A 20,497-nucleotide genomic window follows, 5' to 3' on the forward strand; every position below is an offset into this window, starting at 1 on the left:
CGAGCCCTTGACATAGTCTAATCCAAACTGATTTTCCCACATACCAATATCATTGCATTTCGTCATTGCTCCCATATGACGAAAGCGAGAAGTTTGTTTACCTGAATATTAATTATCACTGTTTGGCAGCAGAGATAATGGCGTCAAAAACTTAACCTCACATCACAAATAGGTTAATGGAAAGCATTTAGTATTATTACCTAGTATCATGAAGCAAATTGGAAGCCTGGAAATCAACCAAGGTAAATGTTGACATAACTATCAATTCATCTTTCAAATTGACTCTATCAGCAATTTTGTCATATAAAACTGTTGACCCTAAAAACTATTAAGCCTACGTGGCGCGCAGGCCGCTTAACTAATAAGCTAACTATGTCATTCGGTTGTTTGCGGGGCGTGCCAACTAGTCGGTCGAGCTCGACCGAGGAGTAAAATTTGTTGATGTTGCGTTGGGTGCGCTGCTGACTTCTTGATCTTGGGACTGCGGCCGAGGAAGGAACACGTCTCGGCCTTCGAGTTCTAGAGCCTGAAGACAAGGCTGCTAGTTCTGCGAAGTTCAATATCAAATTCGGCTTTCAATGTGCCGAATGTAGTAACTTGTAACACCTCACCTCGTAGAGAAGGTTAATGAGATGACCTCTGCCAATAAGGATTCAAAAATCATTCTCGACCGAGACTTGGATAGATAACCAGTCGGCCCCCTCGCAATGTTGTTTATCCAAACTGAAGATGCTTCACGGTCGGTTGATTCTACGGCAATAGTGTTGTTTATCCAAACTAAAGATGTTCGCAGGTTGCCTTCACAGTACTGTTTATCCAAACTGAAGATGTGTTGGCGAAAAAGAAAATAAAAAAATTCTCAAGATATTTGAGAAGTTTCGCGTAGAGCGAGGGTTTGCGCATGGTAGTTTGTGTGTTGAGTTAAAGGTCTTTTTCGTTGTTCGCAACTCTATATTTATAGTGGATGATGTACTTGCTTGACACGGCTAGATAGAGTTTGACTACAACTCTAACTAGCTGAATAAAATTTGATTCGTGGCCTTTAAATTTCTGCGACCTTCAAAATAAAGCTCATCCATGCTTTATCACACCACATCATAAACCTAATCTACCTAGGCTTCTGATCTTTTGAAAAAAACCTCCAGCAGAAACCTTCACTTCAATCACACAAAAAGCCTAGTCTACCTAGGTTTGTTGTGTCATCATCTCAACCTAGGCTTATCATATCACCACCAAAATCCAATCCAATCCTATCCTATTTAAGCTTCTTCATAATCTTTACCCATGCATGCATCCTAATCCCCACCATACTTTAAATAAAAAATAATCAGTTTGCACCACACATTTGCACGCCAGAACACACCCAATTCAGCTTGACTTGTGCTGCCATGTTTCCAGTTGGAAATATATATCTCATCTTTCATAATAAATTACTATTAAAAGATAATTATGATAAAACATCATAACATTATCCTTTAATAATAATAAAATGAATTATCTCCATTTTTCATCTGACGGTGTAAAACTATGCTTACTCAGCTATCTTGATTGCATGTGCCGATGATGTAAATTCGGGTCCAAACATTACCCCCTAATTTCCTTGAGCTTCAGTCGTAGGCCGAATGGTTAAGGAAATTAGCGTAGTCGAAGAAATATATGGTTGAGGAATCCACGTCATAGCTTAACATGTGTAGAAAGAATCCTCGACGAGCTGGCCGAGAAAAACCAAAACGGGGTCAAAGTCTTGAAGCCCCGCTCACCGCTTCTCATGGTACTCAGGATATATATGCATGGCAAGCCGAATGACCCCATGGACGATAGCACTAGCACTAGGCAATAATGCCTCACCGAGCTCGGCATGTGTGTTATATACTAATAACTAATAAAAGTGATTGAACCTTCTCAAGAAGGGCTTGTCTTGAACATCAACAAATGCAGGCCGACAAACACCAAGGCCGAGGTCTAGAAATATTCTATTCGGCCAATCTCTTTTTTTATTATTTACTCGACTTCGGTGACCTTTTACTTTTCTCAACCTTAGTGACCTCGACTTAATATACTGTTTCAAGTTGCCACCTTATTTTAAGCCATATATATATATATATATATATATACACACATATTAAACCTGATAGTATATGTAGCCTGGCTGCTTGATGTGATGCCGATGTATATATATATTAATCCTATGTCAGCAATGCACATAATCTCAACCGCAATTAAGGCCGAATTCTTTCCTACTTTTCTTGACTTAGGCCTAATCCAAACCTAGGCCAAAATGTTTTGTCTCGGCCCCCATAATTGTTTTTCTTTTCTTTTTAAGCCGAGCCATCATGTGTTTGAATGCTGCACTATTGTTGCCCCCTTTATTTTCTTATTGTATCGGCCTAAAAGGCTGAATGTTTAAGAAGATAATATATTCTTCCTTTTATTTTTATTTTTTAAGCAAAAGCAAAAGAAAACGGCTGAATAATAATCAGGAGGAAGCCAACGATGCTTTACTCCAAGTCGAGATCCTTGTATTTCAATATAGCCAATCAGATTTTGTATTGAGCCGAATAACAAGTGATCTCCAAATATTTTTGACTTGGCGAAATATTTTCCACTTTCGGCTGCCAAATGTGTTGAACAATTATCATGCCCCCCAGGCATAATAATTTCGCTAATTTCGGCTTTTAACTCGAACAATTTAGCCGAATGAGATTTCTCCATATCGACTTTATCCCCAATAATCATATCGAGTAGCGTAGTTTGTTAGACTAGGCCTATGTCTCGGCCTTGCTCGTCATTGGAGCACCCCTCTGACGAATCATTTTCTAAGTCGATTTGTGGCTCAGAAACTTGAACTTTTGCTTCTAGGCCTACCATAATTTCAGTCTAGACCGAAAAAACAGGTGGCCTAGGTTCTTCTTTTACTGTCTCGACAATGTTCTAAGGCCAAATTTTAATAGTGGCTGGAGCGAAAAATTGCCCCCTAGCCTTTTGAGAGAAAGACTTTTGCCTTTCTTTATTTTCTTCAATGATCCAGCCAAGAAGTTTTTGTTGCTCGACAATTTCCTTGAATAGGCACCGAATCTCATCCTGAGTGTGATCTTGATATATCATGTGAACTTCGTAGTTTTAGCACTGGGTCCCACTGGGCATGCCAAAATGTTAACCCTAAAAACTACCAAGCCTACGTGGCGCGCAGGCCGAGTAACTAATAAGCTAACTACGTCATTCGGTTGTTTGCGGGGCATGCCAACTCGTCGGCCGAGCTCGACCAAGGAGTAAAATTTGTTGATGTTGCATTAGGTGTGCCGCTGACTTCTTGATCTTGCGACTGCGGTCGAGGAAGGAACACGTCTCGGCCTTCGGGTTCTAGAGCCTGAAGACAAGGCTGCTAGTTCTGCGAAGTTTAATATCAAATTCGGCTTTCAATGTGCCGAATGTAGTAACTTGTAACACCTCATCTCGCTGAGAAGGCTAATGAGATGACCTCTGCCAATAAGGATTCAAAAATCCTTCTCGACCGAGACTTGGATAGATAACCAGTCGGCCCCGTCGCAGTGCTGTTTATCCAAACTGAAGGTGTTTCACGGTCGGCTGAATCACCAGCAATAGTGTTGTTTATCCAAACTGAAGATGTTCGCCGGTTGCCTTCATAGTGTTGTTTATCTAAACTGAAGATGTGTTGGTGAAAAAGAACATAAAAAAATCTCAAGATGTTTGAGAGGTTTCGCGTAGAGCGAGGGTTTGCGCAGGGCAGTTTGTGTGTTGAGTTTGAGGTCTTTTTTCGTTGTTTGCGACTCTGTATTTATAGTGGCTGATGTACTTGATTGGCATGGTTAGATAGAGTTTGACTGCAACTCTAACTCGTTGAATAAAATTTGATCTGTGGCCTTTAAATTCCTGCGACCACCAAAATAAAGCCCATCCAGGCTTTATCACACCACATCATAAACCTAATCCACCTAGGATTCTGATCTTATTAAAAAACCTCCGGCAGAAACCTTCACTTCAATCACACAAAAAGCCTAGTCCACCTAGGTTTGTTGTGTCATCATCTCAACCTAGGCTTATCACATCACCACCAAAATCCAATCCAATCCTATCCTATTTAGGCTTCTTCATAATCTTTACCCATGCATGCATCCTGATCCTCACCATACTTTAAATAAACAATAATCAGTTTGCACCACACATTCGCACGCCAGAACACACCCAAGTCAGCTTGACTTGTGCTGCCATGTTTCCAATTGGAAATATATATCTCATCTTTCATAATAAATTACTATTAAAAGATAATTATGATAAAACACTATAACATTATCCTTTAATAATAATAAAATGAATTATCTCCACTTTTCATCTGATGGTGTGAAACTATGCTTACTCAGCTATCTTGATTGCACGGGTCGATGATGTAAATTCGGGTCCAAACAAAAACACGGCGTTGATATTGAAGAAAATCAAAACAATTAAGAAGACTTACCAGAGCGAGAAGAAGCAGATTCTATGGCGGCACAATCCTTGAGTCTCTTTATCTTGTCAATGACTGGCACACTTTCAAAGACTTAATCTGTTTTTGGGTGTTTGGTAGATGTCATCATGTGGTTAACTTCATCTGTTTTCGGGTTTTCAGTTGATTTCCTCTTTAGACAATCCAATGCATGTTCACATGCCTACAGAAAAAAGCGTAAATCGGAACATAAACCACAAAGTCTTATAGCCTGCATCTAGCAAGAAGATTGAATGCCAAAATAAGAAACATTGATGATAAAAAGGAGTGAGTAGAAGAACACACATAGCAGTTGCTTAATAAATGCAATAGATTTGAGTGTCTAATCCACCTTCTTCTAGTACTAAATATGCCGCTTGTATAAGCACTAAACACATGATTTTTTGCACTTGTACCGCTCATTTTAGCGATCAAGAGAAACGATAACAAAAAAATTAATGAGAAACCTCATGCGTTGTTAACTGAATTATGTTTTATAGCGTTGCAATTGCTAGTCTACCATTATATGGTCATGGAAAACTGATAACTTGGGGTATCGACCAAGGATTTCGTTATCAAGCAGTTGGTCATAGACATGGCTATTGGTTACTAAATCAATCGTAATCTGATTAATCTAATCAAATAACTTCTTACTTCATTTAATGCATAGCTTCCCCGAATGCGAAAGTTAAGAAATTACGAACATTGATGAAAGTAGTGATAGTGATGAAGGTGATGATCACACTCACCTTTCCTGCAACTGAATAGAAACCACTATCTCTTGACCGGTGAGCAAAATCCACCCATTCTGTATAAAAAACTTGTAGCCATGGATTCTTCGAAGATTTGACGTCCCGCAAAAGCAAACCCTCATATCTCAAAGCCAAACAACTCTGCAATCACAAACCGATCCACAAGCACATAGCGGTTAATTAGTTACCAAATTCCAAAGAACCCTAGCGATTTGGCTTATGACATAAATTCATTCCATAAATATGAGAGGATTTGAATTTTGAGAAGATTTGCCTCAACATCGCCTACTAGTGAGAAAGCAAGAACGACAAACTCAAGAACCAGAACCTTCTCCTCCACATTGTTCTCTGCAATTTCTGCGGAACGGAGAGCGATATTCGGACCTCATGAACTGCCTGAAGCCGGACCTGACTTCCATCGATGACTTTACGTCCTTCGAACTCCAATGCTCGTAGTGTCGCGTCATCGAACCTACTAAATATTTTCAATGCCAGAGAGAGATGGATGGAAGATCGGAGAAGAAGCGGAAACGGACCTTCTGTTCAAGACGAGTGAGCGAAAGAGCTCTGACATTTGGCGGCAAAACGGTTCTCTGAATTTCAATTTGAGTTGGATTTCTAAACATTAGAGGGCCATAATGGGCCCAAAATCTATAACCCATTTAAGGCCTGTTTAAAGGCAATTAAGGCCTATAACAAATGCAATTAAGGCCCACCTAAACCATAAAGAAACGACTGGTGAGGCAAATTTTCATTTGCCACCAACTGTCAAAATAAACACATTTTTCATCAATTTTTTTTAACTTAGTACGTCTCGGATTAAACTTTTTCCCTCATAATATAGTTGTTTAGAATAGAATATTATTTGTATTGACGATGAAAATAATTTTTAATTTGACAGAAAAACAGACAAATGTTATGATAAAGGAAAATTGGCACATTTTAAACTCCAGATTATTCATGACCAAATTGAAAGTCAAAACTTGAAGAAGGTAAGCTTAAGAGTTTTTTACTCTATCGCTAAAAAGAAAATTGTTATAGACACTCCAAAAATCTAATTTTGCATTCTAAACTTTTCTATAATCAGAAAAAAAAAAATACATTTGTGAAGAATGTAAAATGTGGTTTTTGGAATGCTGATAACAGTTCCCGCTAAAAATATTTTTTATAAACATAAGATCGCCGTCACTACAACTACGAGTTTCTTGTATCATTTTCAATGTGTGAGTGGAAATTCTTAAATTCGATTCACAAAATACTTAGTGTAAATCTCACATCACCGATTATTATTTAAAAAAATAAAGAGAAAAGTGTGAGAGAATGGAAGGAAAGGGAAGAAGATTTGAAGTGCAAAGAATCCTACTCCTAACAAAATGAGATGGTCACAATGGGCCTGGGCCTGCGTTTTATAACCCAATCTAAGGCACAGAAAGCAACGAGGCATAATCTCTCTCTCTCTCTCTCTCTCTCTCTCTCTCTCAGAGTCAGAGTCGCCGTCGTGCCGAGTAATTGTTGATCAAAAGATATGGCGGGACGGGAACATCCTCGACAGCTCGTCCGGCTGACACCACTATCGGTCAATACCACGGCGCTGGAGGACCGTATCGCCCTCCAGAACCGTGAGATCCAGTCCCTCCTCGTCGACAATCAACGGCTGGCAGCCGCCCACGTCGCGCTCAAGCAGGACCTCGCCGCGGCCCAGCACGACCTACGCCATCTATCCGTCGTCGCCGGCAAAGCCAAATCTGAGAGGGACGCCGAGGTGCGCGAGGTCTACGAGAGGGCATTGAAGCTGGACGCCGAGGTTCGCGCCATCGACTCCATGGGCGCAGACCTGGCTCGGACCCGAGCCGATATACAGGAGCTCGGCTCGTCCCGGCAGGAGCTTGCAGAGGAGTTGAACACGATCGAAGGCGAGCTTGTGAGGACTCAGTCCGAGGCGAGGAAAGTGGTGGACATTAAAGCCGATATCGAGACCTTCAAGCAGGAGATTAAGAAGGGAAGGTAATTTTGAACTAACCTTTCATATGCATTGTGTTTGTGTGAATTGTAAAATTTGGGTATTGAATTTCAGATAGGGAAGTGTGTCGAAATTTCGAGGTTGATCTTTCGGTTTTAGGAGAGGATTTTGTGTGAATTGTGAAGTTTTGGATGTAAAGATTCAATCTTGTCTATGATTTGAATGCAAATATAGGGATGCAATTGACAATGAGAAGAAAACTAGAGCTAGCAACCTTGAGCACAGGCAGGGGATGGAGAAAACAATGGCGGCATTGGCTCGCGAAATGGATAAGCTTCATGGGGAGTTGGCCAATGCAGAGAAGAGAGCAAGGGCTGCAGTAGCTGCAGCTGCAGCAGCAAATCCAGGTCAATTCATTCGTGTTCGACTTGTCTCCCGTATTTAAGATACGATTTATTCTATGTTTCTCGGTTTGAATTCAGAAACCAAATGCAATGTAAGGAGCTTGATGAAATTTCTGGTTGTGTTTATGAAGGTCCTGGGTACCCTGCAGCCTATGGCAATGCTGAAATGTTATACGGGGGAAATGCGTATCCCGATCCCTATGCCGGCATGCATCAGGTATGTGTACGCCCTTGCCTTCTTGATGCTTTGGTGTTATGTTTGTTACTACTCCGTAGATTGAAACCATTGAAAAGATGTGCAAGAATTTGTTTGTGTCTGAGAAGTTATGGTGTCAGTACAAATAATAACGTGAGCATGAGAAGCGTTCTATCGTGATCAAAGATTGCAAACTTAAGCCCTCGTTTCTATCTTGAGACCTAATATGTGGTAGACGGGTAATTTAGAGTCATTAGAATTTGGAAGGTCCCTTGTTTCTGTGGAAATTCAGAGTTTCGATATGGAGCATTCGGAAGACAGCAACAATTCTGTCTTTGTACACAAATGTTACAATATATGTGCTTATATTGAATTTATATCAGATACTTTGCCAAACAACTTAGTTTCAGATTTTCTACTTATACCTTTTTCATCCGAATGAACCTCCTCTGGATTTCAGGCCGCAGGTGCTGCCGACGCTGCGAGTCCATATGGTTCTGCACCAATGCCACATGCTTCTTATGACAGGCAGCCACCGCAGGATATGAGATAAAGGTCTCCGGCAGGTAATTAAGCCGACTAGAAAAACAGCTCCGATGATTGTATGGGTTCAGAAATTTAAATATAAATGAAAAGGTTTTGGCAGCCATTCGGACGAACAACATGGCAAAGATGTGATAAGCAGTTAAGCACAGCTGATTTAGTGCCTTGAGGCTTTTTTTGCTTCGTATTTTTCATGCTACCGCAAAGAAATTTCTCATTTACCACGTGGAAAATATTAGTACAATACACAGAAACGAGCGGTAAAGGAACACTCTGCACAGGGAAAAGGGCTACAGTTACTTGCATCGACAAAAGTTACAATCAATGTTGTTGCAAGAAGCTGCTACCGCTATCTACTTATCGGAACCTGCTTCAATTGTTTTCGGTAACTAACGGACTTGCTACTCGGTTTTCACCGTAATGGCAACGAGCGGGGCGTGGGAGGGTGGGATAATTTAGCTACCTAAACTTTGATTTGTTTGTCCGGCCGGCCGGCCATGAAATTGAAATACCGTCTGAAATGGAACAAGAAGAATTTGTATCTTTGCTATTCAACATTACAAGTCATACAGAAACGGGCAGGTACGTACCCAACGTTTAGCACATCAATTTACAAACAAATAGCAAATCGTCACTTAAGACGATGCGAAAAAACAGAGAACACATCAAGGAAAAGAACGTTTCATTCAAATTTGCTATATGTTGGGGATGTAATACAACGATTTAAACTCGCACCGGAAAGTGATTTCTAGTCTACTCTCATCATTCCCAAACCCAAAACCTGAAAGAAAACCCTTTATCTTGCCACAAGGCAAATGCCAAGACTACAACTGTTGTTCAACATTTGAAGTTTCCAACCGCTGCCGGCTAACCGCCCAAGAAAGAAAGCCAGATGAAAGTAGGCACCCATCAGCAGACAGCAACACATGGGAGGTTATGACAATTGAAGGTAGGTGATACGCAGAGATTCTCGTCATCCACAAGTCCTTTGCGGTCACCACAAGGAAGACTTGCCCCACCCAGCAAGTAGCAGAACATTGAAGGCAATCGGCGGGGAAAATTTTAGGCACCATGCCCATTTTACCAAACAATGGGTCTTAAACCCTACATTGATGTGGTGAAGTAAAACTATCGCAAAGCGCAAGCCTCGATGTAGGAAAAGAGCCTCCACCAAACATGATAATAAATGTCTAAACAAAATAACAAAATCCTACTTGGAAACCTATTCCATGTAACTAGCAATTTAAATAAGTTCAGCTGGAGCTAAAAGTTGAGCAAAATCCAATCCAATGGTCGGGATTCACATCTAACATCGAGTACTTTCAAATACAAATTCCAGGCCACATGAACCATCTTCAGTGATTTCTTATATGGATCACAAATTTTCAGTCAGAAATGCATGTTATAGATATCAGTGCTCGCATATGAGCCATAGATTTAAAATGATCAGATGCAATCAAGAACCCGGTTATGCAAATCGAGGAAATCTCCAAATAAGTGTTAATAATGGTTACGAGAGAGCAGCACTCACCTGAAAATATCAACCTAGCATAGCAGCAAGCAATTTGGAGATTATCCACTTGTCTCTATAAAACATTCACACAACTAAAATCAACTCCTCCAGGTAGTTGTAGGTAAAGTTAAATATAGGAGGACAGAGGCCTTGCTCAGGGTTAGTGAACAACCTACCTCTTAGTCTCCCGTTTAGGAACCCTCCAACGGAATACTACAAAAACCCTCAGAAAACAATTCTCATTACATAAAATCTGCTTCATCTGGAACTTCTCTCAGTAAGGACGCGAACGGTTTCCACCATGCTGATGTCTATCCGCTCCACCATCTCTATAGTTGTTGCGCCTGTCACCGCCCCCATATCCACCTCTACCACCACCACCACCACCACTGCTTGCACAAGAAAAAGTAAGTCAGGACTCGATATGCAGCCAAAAGAAGAAAATTAAGTAAACAAATCAGAAACTCATTCACGCAAAAGAACTTCATAAACTACATCGGAAATTCAGGATAGCACCCATTAACAGAATACCACAACTGAATTACTCAATGACTTTAGTAATTATGACATCAAGAAAAAGAACAAAATATAAAACCCACAAGCAAATATTAAACATCAGGGTACACATCCAGACTTGCTCACTTTTGCTCACACTGTGACTCAATGTGAGGAAGCAATATAGCACATGAACAACAAGGAAAAGGGTTCTTTTCAACTTCCACTCAAATTATAAAAAAGTTGATAGATATATAGATAGATAAATACCCTTGTTCAAACGAAGGCCTTGGAGCTGACCTCTCCGCCATCGCAACACTGATCTTATAGCCCCTTAACTCATAATCTGTAAGAGCAGAACCAAGTTAGAATACGACTTTAACATCATCTTATCATGCAAAATAAAAGTAAAAGAGTTACCATTGTAAAATCCACCAGCTGAATGTGCAGCAGAGGGATCTTCATAGGCTAAACATGCGTCGCCTTTGTTTTTTCCAGACTCATCTGTGTATATTTTGATATTATATGGCCATTGATCCTTATAGCCACGTTTCTGTTTGATTCTTCCCACCTGAAAAAATTAACTTAGCATAAAGTAACCACATAAATGTACACCAATTTGTGGAACTGACAAGGCGAATTAACTCGTTCCTACAACTGAAGGAGAAATGAAAAATGAATTTCCAATATTCCATACATATACTCAAACTAGAAAACCAGCATTCAAAATTCAATCTTAAAAACTCGGATGCACTAAGTTCATAAGTAGGTATGGATTTACTTGTCCAATGCCTCCAAAGAGCTGCTGAAGTTCGTCAACAGTAACATCTGGTGGCAAGTTTGATATGTAGATTCTAGCATTGTCACAAGTATCATCACAATTCTGGTCGCACTGCTTCACCTTAGATGGCGCTTCCGTAGCAGCACTTCCATACCCACCACGACCACCAGCACCGTATCCACCATCATATTTAGCAGGAGGGCCCCCTCGGGCACCACCCCTTGCATCACCTGGACCATTACCACCATAACCGCCTGCAGGACCACCATAAGATGGGGGATATGATGCAGGTCCACCAGTATAACTTGTAGGAGGCGGAACTGCATCCGTTCCATAACTAGCATTGTAAGATGGGTAATTGCCTCCAGCTGTGCCATAGGACGGTGGTGCATTTGGAGGAACCTGACCGTACCCCCCATCATCTCTTCCTTGGCTACCACCATAAGAACCACCCCTACTACCACCTCCGCCTCTACTTTCATAACTACCGCCTCTGCCTCCGTCATAACTGCTACCCTTACCTCCTTCATAGTTACCACTTCGACCCCCATCATAGTTACCACCCCTACCACCACGGTTACCACCACCAGTTCCTCCTCTGTTATAATTGCCGCCACCACCACTGCCACGATCACCACCGGCGGCACCCGAAGGAGAGGGAGTGCCACACTTGTTACACTCAACTCTTCTTGCAAAGTTCAAATTCCCACAGCTATATACAATCATACCGATTCATAAACCACATATACATATGCAATAAGGAAAATAGCCAAAGAAAATAAATTTCGACCTAAAGCTATTACTTTTAAGGTTAAGAAGAGAATTCTAAAACCCAATAAAAATTAAGGATAAAAAATAAATAATAGAACCGATCAAGATAAAATGGAAAGAAACAGATAGAAAGAGAAAAAGGGTTTACCCTGGATTAGGGCACAGCCAATCGCCATCTCTTCCACTGCCACCGCGGCCGCCTCTGCCGCCGCCTCCACCACGGTCGCCACCTCTGCCGCCGCCACCGCGATCTCCTTGATATCCTCCACCTACAGTCAAAACCAAATCTGTCAAATCAAAATTAAAGAATTTAAAACAATTATAAACTCGAAGGAACAAAGTAATAAAATTTACCTCGACCGCCACCGCCGCCATAACCTCCACCGCCACGTCCGCCACCGCCTCCATAACCATCGCCGCCCTTACCTCCATAGCCACCACCGCCGCTTCCACCATAGCTTCCGCCTCCACCACCACCTCCATAACCACCAGAACCGCCTCCGTACCCGCCAGAGCCACCATAGCCACCGCCGCCGCTAGATCCGTACGTAGGAGGGGCGCCATCGCCCTCTTGACCGTACATTCCAGCCATGATCTAGGTCCGAGAGAGATTCCGAGACACAACGATTAGGGCCAGACCCGGAAAAGACTAATATTTCCACGCGAGAGCTTCTAGCTTATATACGCGAGGGTAAAGTCGTCACCTGATTTTTGTCTTGCCGATTTTGACTCCGACACGTGTTAATTAACTATGTATAAGCCCAAACCCAAAACCCCTTTGAGTCCGGATTCGTTTCTTTGGGCCTCTAGGCCCGTGACAATTTAAAAAAAAAAAAAAAACAAGAGGAAGTATCAATACACATGGAAATGTCGATACGTAAATTTATGGAAACATCAATATCGGTTGTTTTTGACGGAAATTATGAAAATTTACAATGAGGTAAGTATATCAACTCATTCAAATTTAGACGAAATTAGAGAAAAACTTCCCAAAACAAAAATTCGAAAGTTCGAAATTTACAATGAATTCCTGCAAATTTTGTGCAGCGACTCAATAAATATAATTGATATTCATTAATTTTCTTGTATCTCACCGAATTACAAATCGGCCCATGATAACTCCACCGCCAAATAACCTAATCCACACATACATCTCATCTTATTTCTTACTAGTAGGGAAATTGAAATGCTCACACCCACTCTGCAGACTAACAAGAAACAAATTTAGAGAATTTACAAACCCTTCTTTTGCCATTGAATTTTTGTAGAGCAGTAACTTCCACAAGTGTTCAAACCTAATACAAGTTACAACAACAAACACCAGCAACAATCGATCAGCAGACTGATCATACAGTGGCGAAAAATTTCCTCGGATATCTATTTTCTACAAAACTTTCCTCGAAATCTATCTTCTATGTAAAACTGGGTAAAGATAACAAAAAGGTTGGTACTAGCAAGGTCATCCACAGAGGAAGGTAGGCTGGATGGAGAGAACCTGAAAGAGAGGCGCGTAGTTGAACCGAAAACTTACAATTATCCAAAGATGGATCAACGGTTGTGATTAAACCCAAGCTGCCAAATTCACAGCTGTCTGCACTCTGATTATGCTGCTGATAGTAGCTGTTAAATGCATATGATATGTTACCCGGCCAACTGATATTGGAGCAAGACCCACCAGGAGACATTGCACTGCAATCGGCATGCAAACATGCCTCTAAAGCACTAGCAGTTGCATTAGATAAGTCCCTATTATTGTTCACCACACACCACTTGGCAGGAAGGTACTCAACGTTTTGAGCGTCCACCAGATTTTTCGAACCTTGAATGAAATCAAAATGGTACTTGGCTTGACCATCAAAAGTGAACACACCCCAATGTCGCTCGAAATTTCCCATGCTTATGCTTCTTTGGTCCTCGTCTAAGAGGCTAAAAATGTATGTTTCGACTGGAGGATTATGAGGCCTGAGTGGGGTTCCTGATTTGCTACGAAGGTGTGCCATCAGGCCTTTCATGAAGGTCTCTGCAGTGGAAGGGGTTGCGTTTGCTGCTCCATCTGTAGGCCAACCAATCTGTGACACAACAATTTCCATCTTAGGGAAACCTACTGTTGACAAAGCTGTAACCAAGGTGTCATAGATCAAGTCAAAGCTGTTTTTGTATGTTCTGTGGCTGTCGTTATGAGGTTTTGCATTCTCTTTCAATAGAGTGAAGTCGAGGGAAATGTTTTTGTTTTGGCGGAGACTTATGAAAGGGGAAATGCTCGCAAAGAATGGTGAATTGTGCTTGCTGAGAAACGTGAGCAGTTCAATCATGGTTCTATTGAGGTCTGCCCGAAAGTGTCCTTTTGAAGGATGGCCAGACTCTGATAGGAAGGAATCAAAACTACAAGGCACGACCACTTTCACATTGCTCTCCAACTTTGCTCTGGCCAAAGCTGCGTGAATATTCATTGCCGCTCCTATGACGAATGGGTGAAATTGCTCACCATAACTCTGGAGAAATGGCTCATCTCCAACAGCAACATACCTGAAAATAGACTAGTTAGAAACCAGTATATACAATATGAAACAGCCATACCTTGATTTATGAATGAGCAAAGTCCAGTCGATATCTGATGGGATCAACAAACAAATATTCAGTGGTTACTCTAAGAGGCTAATGAGTTCATGAACCGAGAAATCCCTGCTACAAAAATTTATCTGTCAACTTGTCCTTGCACGGCTGACTAAACCTAAAACGGAAGAGAGAACATCTACCATTATCCTGCAAAGATTTCTTCTTCTGCAAACAAAAAAGACCCACTACAAAATTTTGCTCTTTTCGACTGGTCCTAATGCAATTAAGCCCATAGAGAGATCACCGATACTGGCACAGTGAAGGGCAAACAGGCTCCTCTCTAAAGTTCAATACACAGAGGAGCGTTTCTTCTTGTTCTAGGTATAGCTCATCTCATAGAAAGTTTATTGTTTTATTGGTTTATTTGCCAAAAATCAAACATCAATCAAATGCTAAGAATGCAGCGCTTGAACCCACCAGGGGATTTGAACTAGTAGAATCGGAACACAAATACCATTACCAACTATTTTCTTTCATTCTTCAACCATGAAAACTACAATCTATCTTTAAGTCCCTATGCCGGCTCATTCGACATCAAAAATTAACCTTGACGTGATGTTTAAGCATCTACTCCGCAAAACATAGTGACGAACATTCCGATATGGTCTCCTTTCGTATGAGGTTCTTTTCATCGACATTAAATTAAGGATAATTGCACAAAAGTCCATACTTCATGCGCAACGCAACTTTGATCGTAAAATATGATTCTGTAACTCCTACATTGCCTCCGAATCGCAACATAAAGCCTACAATGTCACTTAAATCTAGGCAAATCAGCAACAAGGTACATTCTTTCTAATGTTTAACACAGATTCAATACAATTCAAATTGGGTATTTCTAACAATCAAATTTCATTCACAGTAAATCAACTATTTACGCCCCAAAAATCCAAATGCAGCATCAAATTAAAAACCGCATCAGGCAAAAAACTAGAAGGAAAGACGAAAACTGACTCGATTTTAACACCGCCGCCGCCGCTATTGGAGACGTAGCGAGTGACATTGTCATGGACCCAACTCTCGGCAGCCTTCTTGGAAGAGTTGAGAACTTTAAGCAACGCATTAGGAATGCCCACAGTGACGCTAAGTTTGGACCCAGAAAGCGCTTCGAGGACGCCTGGGTCCGCGTCGAACAGCTTGACCTTGGTGACATTGTTGGACTTCAGCAGCTCCACCACCTTGGTCGGCGGTAGTGGGTGCGACGCAGTCGTGCCCCAGTTCACGCCTATGGCTCCGCAGGTGGAGGCCGTGGTCGCCAAGAGCAAGAGGAGTGTGCGGAGATTTGGCGGCATTTTCTGGGTTTGAGATTGGTCTTTGGAGATGGAGAGGGAGAGTGAGAGTGCGAGAACGGAAGGAATTAAAGGTTGAAGCTTTTAATGCCGAAAAGTTGTAAATGATGAGAATTTTGGTGGAGGATTTTGGCAGTTAGCTGGGGTTGGTCTAATTCAGCAGTGTATGCTACCTACTTTATAATGCGGATTCTTTTGATTCTCTTTGTGAAGATCCCGAAAATCTTCTAATGTGTCCGTTCATCTCATGTTTATCTGATATAATAGTATAATTACCTTAATAATTATGAATTTGGGTTCAGTTTTTTTTTTTTAGCAAGATTCTTTTTTTTTTTCGTTCTCGATTGATAGTTATAAACTCCGCCTATGTCTTACATGGCCGGTCCCAAGCCCGGATAAAGGAGGAGGGGGAGGGCGTCAGGTAGTCGACAGCCGGCACTCCATGATCACGTCGAATCCTTATGAAAATGAAACAAGAACAAAATCGCGCTAAAGCTAGGGCGTCACCCGTAAGTGGCGCGCTGTGTGGCCCGAGCACAGTGATAAGTGAGCAAGGGTCGCTGTATCTCCATCGGCACCCGGATGCAGTGTTAAATGAGCAAGGGGGCCATAGAAACTTCTTTTCGAACGACTCCACTCAAAGTTGTTTGGGAGCATATGCTCCTATCAACTTTACCCGGGACACACAAAAGAAGTACTTTGATCCTATTAGACGGGGGAGGGTGAAGAAGCTAGGACAGAAGGGTAGAGTTCAAGAGAGCAAAATGCGTTTAGGAACGTGGAATATAGGAACCTTAACGGGAAAATCTATGGAAGTAGTGGAAGTTATGGTGAGGAGAAGGATAAATATTATGTGCCTACAAGAAACTAAGTGGGTTGGTAGTAAGGCAAAAGATCTAGAAAACTCAGGGTTTAAACTTTGGTATTCGGGCACAAATAGAACGAGAAACGGTGTTGGCATCATCGTGGACAAGACCTTGGTACAAGATGTTGTAGATGTCAAGAGGGTCGGAGATAGAATCATGGCAATCAAGATTGTAATAGGACAAGAACTTATCAATGTGATTAGTGCGTACGCACCTCAAGTAGGGTTGGATACGAGTTCGAAGGAGAAATTTTGGGAAGATCTTGGAGACTTGGTGCAAGGAATTGCTCAGACGGAGAAGAGTCATTGAGCATAGATTGAGGCAAGAGACACGGGTTTCGGACAACCAATTCGGGTTCATGCCAGGGCGCTCAACCATGGAGGCAATCTATCTCTTACGAAGATTGATGGAAAGATATAGAGATGGGAAAAAGGATTTACACATGGTCTTTATAGATTTGGAAAAAGCGTATGATAGGGTCCCAAGAGACATTCTTTGGAGGATTTTAGAGAAGAAAGGAGTACGAGTAGCATATATCCAAGCTATAAAGGATATGTATGAAGGAGCAAAGACTGCCGTAAGAACTCATGAAGGACAAACCGAAAGCTTTCCCATAACTGTAGGATTACATCAAGGCTCATCCTTAAGTCCTTACCTTTTTGCGTTGGTAATGGATGAGTTAACAGGACATATTCAAGATGATATTCCTTGGTGTATGCTTTTCGCAGACGATATAGTGTTGATAGATGAAACTCAGGAAGGGGTAAATGCAAAGCTTAACCTTTGGAGAGAAGTGTTGGAATCTAAAGGTCTTCGCCTAAGCCGATCAAAGACAGAATATATGGAGTGCAAGTTCAGTGCAAATGGAGGCCAAAACGAGTTAGGGGTGAGGATCGGAGATCAAGAAATACCAAAGAGCGACCGTTTTCGTTACCTAGGATCTATCTTGCAAAAGAACGGAGAATTAGATGGAGATCTCAACCATAGAATACAAGCTGGATGGATGAAGTGGAAGAGTGCATCCGGCGTGTTGTGTGACCGCCGTATGCCACTGAAGCTCAAGGGAAAATTTTATAGGACGGCAATAAGGCCAGCGATGCTGTATGGCACAGAATGTTGGGCGGTGAAGCATCAACACATACACAAAATGGGTGTAGCGGAGATGAGGATGCTTCGTTGGATGTGTGGGCACACGAGAAAGGATAAGATTAAGAATGAGGATATCCGGAGTAAAGTAGGAGTAGCCGAAATTGAAGGCAAGATGAGAGAAAATCGGTTACGGTGGTTTGGACATGTGCAACGAAGGCCTACTGACGCTCCGATTAGAAGATGCGACTATGGGACAGAGGTTCAGGGCCGAAGGGGTAGAGGAAGACCTAGGAAAACTTTGGAAGAGACTCTAAGAAAAGACTTAGAGTACTTGGATCTAACGAAGGACATGACACAGGACCGAGCACAATGGCGTTCTAAGATTCATATAGCCGATCCCACTCAGTGACTTGGATTTTTCAAGTCTCCAATCGAGAAGTTTTCCTCACTCGGGAAATTAAGGGAACACTACCCCAACCTACATGCTCCACTCAGAAAGCTTCAACATACAAGCTTCAACAAAAGAAAATTCAAAGAACTTAGCGAAGAAGGTTTTGGTGTATTTAACACAATACGTTGAAATGAAGGAAAACTTATTTATTGATATCCCCGATAAGCTACAAATGTGTACATATACATGAGTCAAAATAAACAAACAAGAGGGAGCCTTCACAAGGGTTGCTTAGGAGAAGTCTCAGCAGTCGGTAGAGCCCCAGAAAGAGAAGGCACCGGAGGGGGATCATTCGGAACCTCAGTACTGGACAGAACCCTAGAAGGAGGAGGCATCAGAGGTTGATTATTTGGAGCTTCATTACGCGGTACAGCCCCAGAAGACGAAGGCAATAAATGCCTTTGGAACAAACCCACAAATCTCTGATGATCAAGTAAAACCTGACCATCAGTTTCCTTCATCTGGTCAAGCTTCCTCTTCATGTTTGTAGCATAGTCATGTGCGAGCCGGTGCAACTGTTTATTCTCATGCTTGAGCCCTCTAATCTCCTGTTTGAGACTCATCACCTCAGCCGCCAATGATTCAACTTGGCGGGTTCGAGCAAATAGGCGTTGGGCCATATTAGACACAGAACCTGCACACTGAACACTGAGAGCCAGCGAATCCTTAACAGCTAACTCATCAGACCGTTTGGAAAGTAGTCTGTTATCTTTGGGAGTGAGAAGGTTCCTGGCCACCACCGCAGCAGTCATATCATTCTTCATCACGGAATCCCCAACGGTAAGAGGACCAGTAGGGGAGACGAAGGATGGGCGCCATATGTTGTCTGGAGAAGGCGGGGCTGCCTCTTCAACAAGGTTCAAGTCAAAACGACGGTCGGAGGGACCAGACATTTTCAAAGGTGTTGAAGAGAGAAGAGGTTGGACAAATCAAGATCTTAGAAGTGCAAGAATGGAGCTTCTACTGGTGGAGATTCAAGTGTGCTTTGGAACTTAATGCCAGCCCCTATAAAAATCTGCACTCGACGGATCTTCAGAAATCGAAGAGGCGCCTGCTCAGAAATCGAAGAGGCGTTTGCTTTCTCAAAAGCTGGGCTGCTTAGAGACCACGAGGGTTGATCTCAGAAATCGAAGAGGCGTTTGCTTTCTCAAAAGTTAGGCTGCTCAAAGACCACGAAGGCCGATCTCAGAAATCGAAGAGGCGCTCGCTTTCTCAAAAGCTGGGCTCCTCAGAGACCACGAGGGCCGATCTCAGAAATCGAAGAGGCACCTACTTTTCCAGCCTTGTCAGCACCTGTCACACGCACACTCAGCTTTGCGGAAATTATGGGCATTCTGTCGAAGACTTCTGAGGAAGTAGAAAACACATGAATCTTACTGTTCAATCACCCACTTCCCACACGCAACAATAGCTCATGGGTACCACAGATAACTTTGCCAAAGTTCTCTGCCAAAATTGAGCACGTAAAGCTTGCAGCTCCTACTACATCGCTCTGACCAAGAAAGGTAAAAGAATAGCAAAGAAACAGCACTAACAAAGTTTAGACCCATAAATTTTGAAGGTCTAGCTACCATATTATTACCCACAGGGGTAAAGGAACAGTACCACTGCTGGATAATTGGAAAGTCCCTGTGTGTCAACCTCTGTGCTTCGTGGCAAGGTAGACTAGCAAACATGCCCAACCTTTACTCACACTCGAGAAAACACTACCAATAAGATTGCTTGCTCCAAAATCGAAGAGGCACCGTCCTCCGAATCTCGAGAGCCAGACTCCCAACATGACTACTTTCTCAAAAATCGAAGAGAGGGTAAAGGAACAGTACCATTGCTGGATAATTGGAAAATCCCTGTGTGTCAACCTCTGTGCTTCGTGGCAAGGTAGACTAGCAAACATGCCCAACCTTTACTCACATTCGAGAAAACACTCCCAACAAGATTGCTTGCTCCAAAATCGAAGAGGCACCGCCCTCCGAATCTCGAGAGCCAGACTCCCAACATGATTACTTTCTCAAAAATCGAAGTGACACTGCTCCCCGAATCTCGAGAGCCAGACCCCCATCATGATTGCTTTCTTAAAAATCGAAGATGCATCGTTCTCCAAATCAATCGAAGAGACGCTCGCTTTCTCAAAAGCTGGGCTGCTCAGAGACCACGAGGGCCGATATCAGAAATCGAAGAGGCACCTACTTTTCTAGCCTTGTCAGCACCTGTCACACGCACACTCAGCTTTGCGGAAATTATGGGCATTCTGTCGAAGACTTCTCGAGAGCACAGACCACTTTTTCAAAGTG

At 42.2% G+C, this 20,497-nt stretch overlaps 3 protein-coding genes and 1 pseudogene across 6 annotated transcripts; 1 reads left to right on the forward strand and 3 right to left on the reverse strand.

Moving 5' to 3' along the window:
* Nucleotides 1-4,460: 4,460 nt before the first annotated feature.
* LOC126615472 (protein DOUBLE-STRAND BREAK FORMATION-like) lies at nt 4,461-5,806 on the reverse strand (annotated as a pseudogene).
* Nucleotides 5,807-6,671: 865 nt separating this feature from the next.
* On the forward strand, nt 6,672-8,522 carry LOC126615316 (protein FLC EXPRESSOR). The gene is made up of 4 exons (XM_050283135.1): nt 6,672-7,236; nt 7,427-7,599; nt 7,728-7,813; nt 8,253-8,522. Exons 1-4 carry the CDS (start codon nt 6,758-6,760, stop codon nt 8,343-8,345), a joined length of 831 nt encoding a protein of 276 aa, XP_050139092.1. The 5' UTR covers nt 6,672-6,757; the 3' UTR covers nt 8,346-8,522.
* A 478-nt stretch (nt 8,523-9,000) lies between these two features.
* Nucleotides 9,001-12,548, reverse strand: LOC126615314 (transcription initiation factor TFIID subunit 15b-like). Of its 4 annotated transcripts, XR_007620766.1 has the most exons (8): nt 12,250-12,548; nt 12,044-12,164; nt 11,125-11,836; nt 10,764-10,914; nt 10,614-10,689; nt 10,025-10,237; nt 9,867-9,921; nt 9,001-9,439 (listed from the first exon to the last, which is right to left on the reverse strand). XR_007620766.1 is itself a non-coding variant. In XM_050283134.1 (6 exons), exons 1-6 carry the CDS (start codon nt 12,485-12,487, stop codon nt 10,123-10,125), a joined length of 1,413 nt encoding a protein of 470 aa, XP_050139091.1. In that variant the 5' UTR covers nt 12,488-12,548; the 3' UTR covers nt 9,001-10,122. The 4 variants fall into 4 exon arrangements, 1 of the variants encoding a protein (XP_050139091.1); XR_007620764.1 differs by having other exon boundaries at nt 9,001-9,921; XR_007620765.1 differs by having other exon boundaries at nt 9,867-10,237.
* A 570-nt stretch (nt 12,549-13,118) lies between these two features.
* Nucleotides 13,119-15,995, reverse strand: LOC126615539 (glucan endo-1,3-beta-glucosidase 9-like). Its single transcript, XM_050283364.1, has 2 exons — nt 15,466-15,995; nt 13,119-14,421 (listed from the first exon to the last, which is right to left on the reverse strand). Exons 1-2 carry the CDS (start codon nt 15,801-15,803, stop codon nt 13,308-13,310), a joined length of 1,452 nt encoding a protein of 483 aa, XP_050139321.1. The 5' UTR covers nt 15,804-15,995; the 3' UTR covers nt 13,119-13,307.
* Between the last annotated feature and the right edge of the window lie 4,502 nt (nt 15,996-20,497).

Source organism: Malus sylvestris, chromosome 3 (genome assembly GCF_916048215.2).
Source record: "Malus sylvestris chromosome 3, drMalSylv7.2, whole genome shotgun sequence".
In the NCBI taxonomy this organism is placed as follows: domain Eukaryota; kingdom Viridiplantae; phylum Streptophyta; class Magnoliopsida; order Rosales; family Rosaceae; genus Malus; species Malus sylvestris.

Excerpts from the sequence above, each read along its gene's own strand:
- LOC126615539 (XM_050283364.1), bottom strand. The coding sequence starts at position 15,803 with ATGCCGCCAAATCTCCGCACACTCCTCTTGCTCTTGGCGACCACGGCC. Across the intron at positions 14,422-15,465 it reads GGCGGCGGTGTTAAAATCGA|GTATGTTGCTGTTGGAGATG; the intron begins GTCAGTTTTCGT and ends GTCTATTTTCAG.
- LOC126615316 (XM_050283135.1), top strand. The coding sequence starts at position 6,758 with ATGGCGGGACGGGAACATCCTCGACAGCTCGTCCGGCTGACACCACTA. Across the intron at positions 7,600-7,727 it reads AGCTGCAGCAGCAAATCCAG|GTCCTGGGTACCCTGCAGCC; the intron begins GTCAATTCATTC and ends GTGTTTATGAAG. Across the intron at positions 7,814-8,252 it reads CCTATGCCGGCATGCATCAG|GCCGCAGGTGCTGCCGACGC; the intron begins GTATGTGTACGC and ends TCTGGATTTCAG.
- LOC126615314 (XM_050283134.1), bottom strand. The coding sequence starts at position 12,487 with ATGGCTGGAATGTACGGTCAAGAGGGCGATGGCGCCCCTCCTACGTAC. Across the intron at positions 10,915-11,124 it reads TCTTTGGAGGCATTGGACAA|GTGGGAAGAATCAAACAGAA; the intron begins GTAAATCCATAC and ends TAATTTTTTCAG. Across the intron at positions 10,690-10,763 it reads AGCTGGTGGATTTTACAATG|ATTATGAGTTAAGGGGCTAT; the intron begins GTAACTCTTTTA and ends CTGCTCTTACAG.